This window comes from Eimeria acervulina, genomic scaffold, assembly GCF_000499425.1.
Source record: "Eimeria acervulina Houghton genomic scaffold, Eah_scaff792, whole genome shotgun sequence".
NCBI classification, from domain to species: Eukaryota; Apicomplexa; class Conoidasida; order Eucoccidiorida; family Eimeriidae; genus Eimeria; species Eimeria acervulina.
Window position 1 is genome coordinate 9,948 of NW_013549598.1, and position 2,500 is coordinate 12,447.

At 26.6% G+C, this 2,500-nt stretch overlaps 1 protein-coding gene across 1 annotated transcript in view; it reads right to left on the reverse strand.

Moving 5' to 3' along the window:
• Positions 1-85: 85 nt before the first annotated feature.
• EAH_00049260 (hypothetical protein) overlaps positions 86-2,500 on the reverse strand; it is a gene marked incomplete at both ends in the record, with an annotated part of 5,974 nt that continues 3,559 nt past the window's right edge. Inside the window, 4 exons of the mRNA XM_013394417.1 lie at positions 86-301; positions 839-993; positions 1,558-1,675; positions 2,171-2,500. The exon at positions 2,171-2,500 is cut by the window's right edge and continues 20 nt beyond it. Coding sequence (XP_013249871.1) covers positions 86-301; positions 839-993; positions 1,558-1,675; positions 2,171-2,500 — 819 coding nt within the window. The remainder of the gene's footprint in view (positions 302-838; positions 994-1,557; positions 1,676-2,170) is intronic.

A 2,500-nucleotide genomic window follows, 5' to 3' on the forward strand; every position in this document is an offset into this window, starting at 1 on the left:
AGCAGCAGCAGCAGCAGCAGCTGGTGCTGCATTGTTTGCTTGTTGAAACATGCAGAATAAGAAGATGTTAATTCATTTGTTTGTGTTATCTCCTGAGTGCTGCACCGAGTTTACTTTTTTTTGCTGCTGCTTCTTCTTTCTTTTTTTGTTTGTCTATGAGGTCTTGTTTTGCTTTTCTTGCTGCCTCTACACTCCTAATAAATGTTGAAATCTGTTTGTAAAATTCATCCGGCTTTATTTTCTTTTTATCTTTTTCAGGATAACCCAAATAATTCACAGCGACAGTAAACTCGTTCAAAGTCTGAAGGAAGAACAAACAAAAATATATATAAATATATATAAATATATAAATATATAAATATATAAATATAAATATATACATCTATTTCAGTTATTATTATTTTGTTCTTTATATTATTTGTTATCTTACTCTTTTTATTCTGCTTAATATCTGATATTATTTATTATATTATTTGCTTTATTATTATTTTACTCTCTATTTCATTCGTTATTTTATTTATTGTCCTTTTCAATAAATATATCGATATACATCTACATGCATAAACCCTCTCTTTTTTAATTAAGATCAAACACATAAATGAATAAATATATATAAATATATAAATATATATATATATATATATACAAACAAGCACATATAAATATATAAATAAATAAATAGATATAAACAAACAGAAAAAAAAGACTAAAATAATAGAAAAATGAATACAAATAAAAGCAAATAAGCAAATAGGCTAAACATATAAAGAGCAAATAAGTAGAAGAGCAAGAGTACGTAGATAAACAAAACTAAAGAAAAACAAATAGATAAACTTACGTCCTTCATAAACCCTTCTAACTCTCCAACCTTCGGCTCTGCTTCCTGAACAAACTGATCCATTATTGTCGCTAAAGGATCTTTCTCTCCGAGTACACCCGAAGCTTCATTTCCTTTTCTTGCTGCTTCTACTGTTGTCTTCACCTTTGTTAAACCTGTTCATTAACCATTTATACACATCAACGCATCAATCAATATTGTAAACGTAAATATATATATATATATATATATATATTACATATATATTTATTTAATATATATATATATATATATGTATATATGGTGTTGTCTTTACATTTATTAAACCTATTAATTGTGCATTTAAATATATATATATATATATATATATATATATTTATATTAATATTACAAATAACAGCCGAAATGTATATGTAAACATATCAATAGACAGACATAATATGCATAAATATATATATATATATACATATATATACATATACATATATATATATATAATGTATGCATATATACATTTATATGTTGTCTTAAGATAAATAACAAACAGTATAAATAACAAATAATATAAATAAAGAGCAATATAAATAGCAAAAAAACTAAAAAATAAATCAAATACTTAAAAATATAATTCTTTCTTTCTTTCTTTCTTTATTATTTATTTATTTATTTATTTATCTATTTATTTATTTATTTATTTATTTATTTATTAATTAATTAATTAATTAATTAATTTATTTAACCTTGTTTTAAATTGAGTATTTTTCCTTCGACTGCACCAACATCAAATTTTTGGGCCTTTTCACAAATTTTCAGCTCGCCGTAGATATTCAATATTTCGGGGTTTTGCTCCCAGATAATCTAATTAAAAAGACAGATAAACAAATATAAATAAAGTATATAATTAATAAAGAATAATATGTATAGTAGAGAGCAGAGAAAAATACGAATAACGATATGTAATTATATACACAAACGCAAATATAATACGTAATCGAAGTAATGACAAATAAACAAATAAGTATAAACAAATATAAATAAATATAAATAAATAGAAATAAATAGAAATAAATAGAAATAAATAGAAATGAAAATAGAATTTATAAAAAGGAGAGAAATATATGAATGGTGAGAGTCATCATCAAAATCAGCAGCAGCAGCAGCAGCAGCAACAGCAGCAACATGAGTAGCAGCAGCAGCATGAGCATGAGCAGCACCATTATCATCAACAGCAGCATGGTCATCATCATCATCATCAGCAGCAGCAGCAGCAACATGAGCAGCATCATCATCATCATCATCAGCAGCAGCAGCAGAAAAGAAAATAATGAAAACAATAGAAATTCTTGTATTTACATCGCAGAGATATTGAAGAAGAGTTCTGAAGGGCTTGGTGGTAGAGCGTAATTCGTTTAATTTTGGTAGAGTAGAGGGTTTAAAGCCTTGTGCATTGCCTCTCTGAGGGTCACCTTCATTAAGCATATTTCCTATCTCTAGAACAGCAAAACAAATGCTTTTGAGATGTTTACACTGCCGGACAGCTTCATTAGAATCGGCTAAACATTCTAATGGGTTATATGCATCTCTGTAATTCTCTGAAAAGTTTAACGCAAACAAATGACTCTCTAATCTATTCTTCATCAAAGGAACGCCTATCAAAGATGCTACAAATTGCTCAGGTCTGTC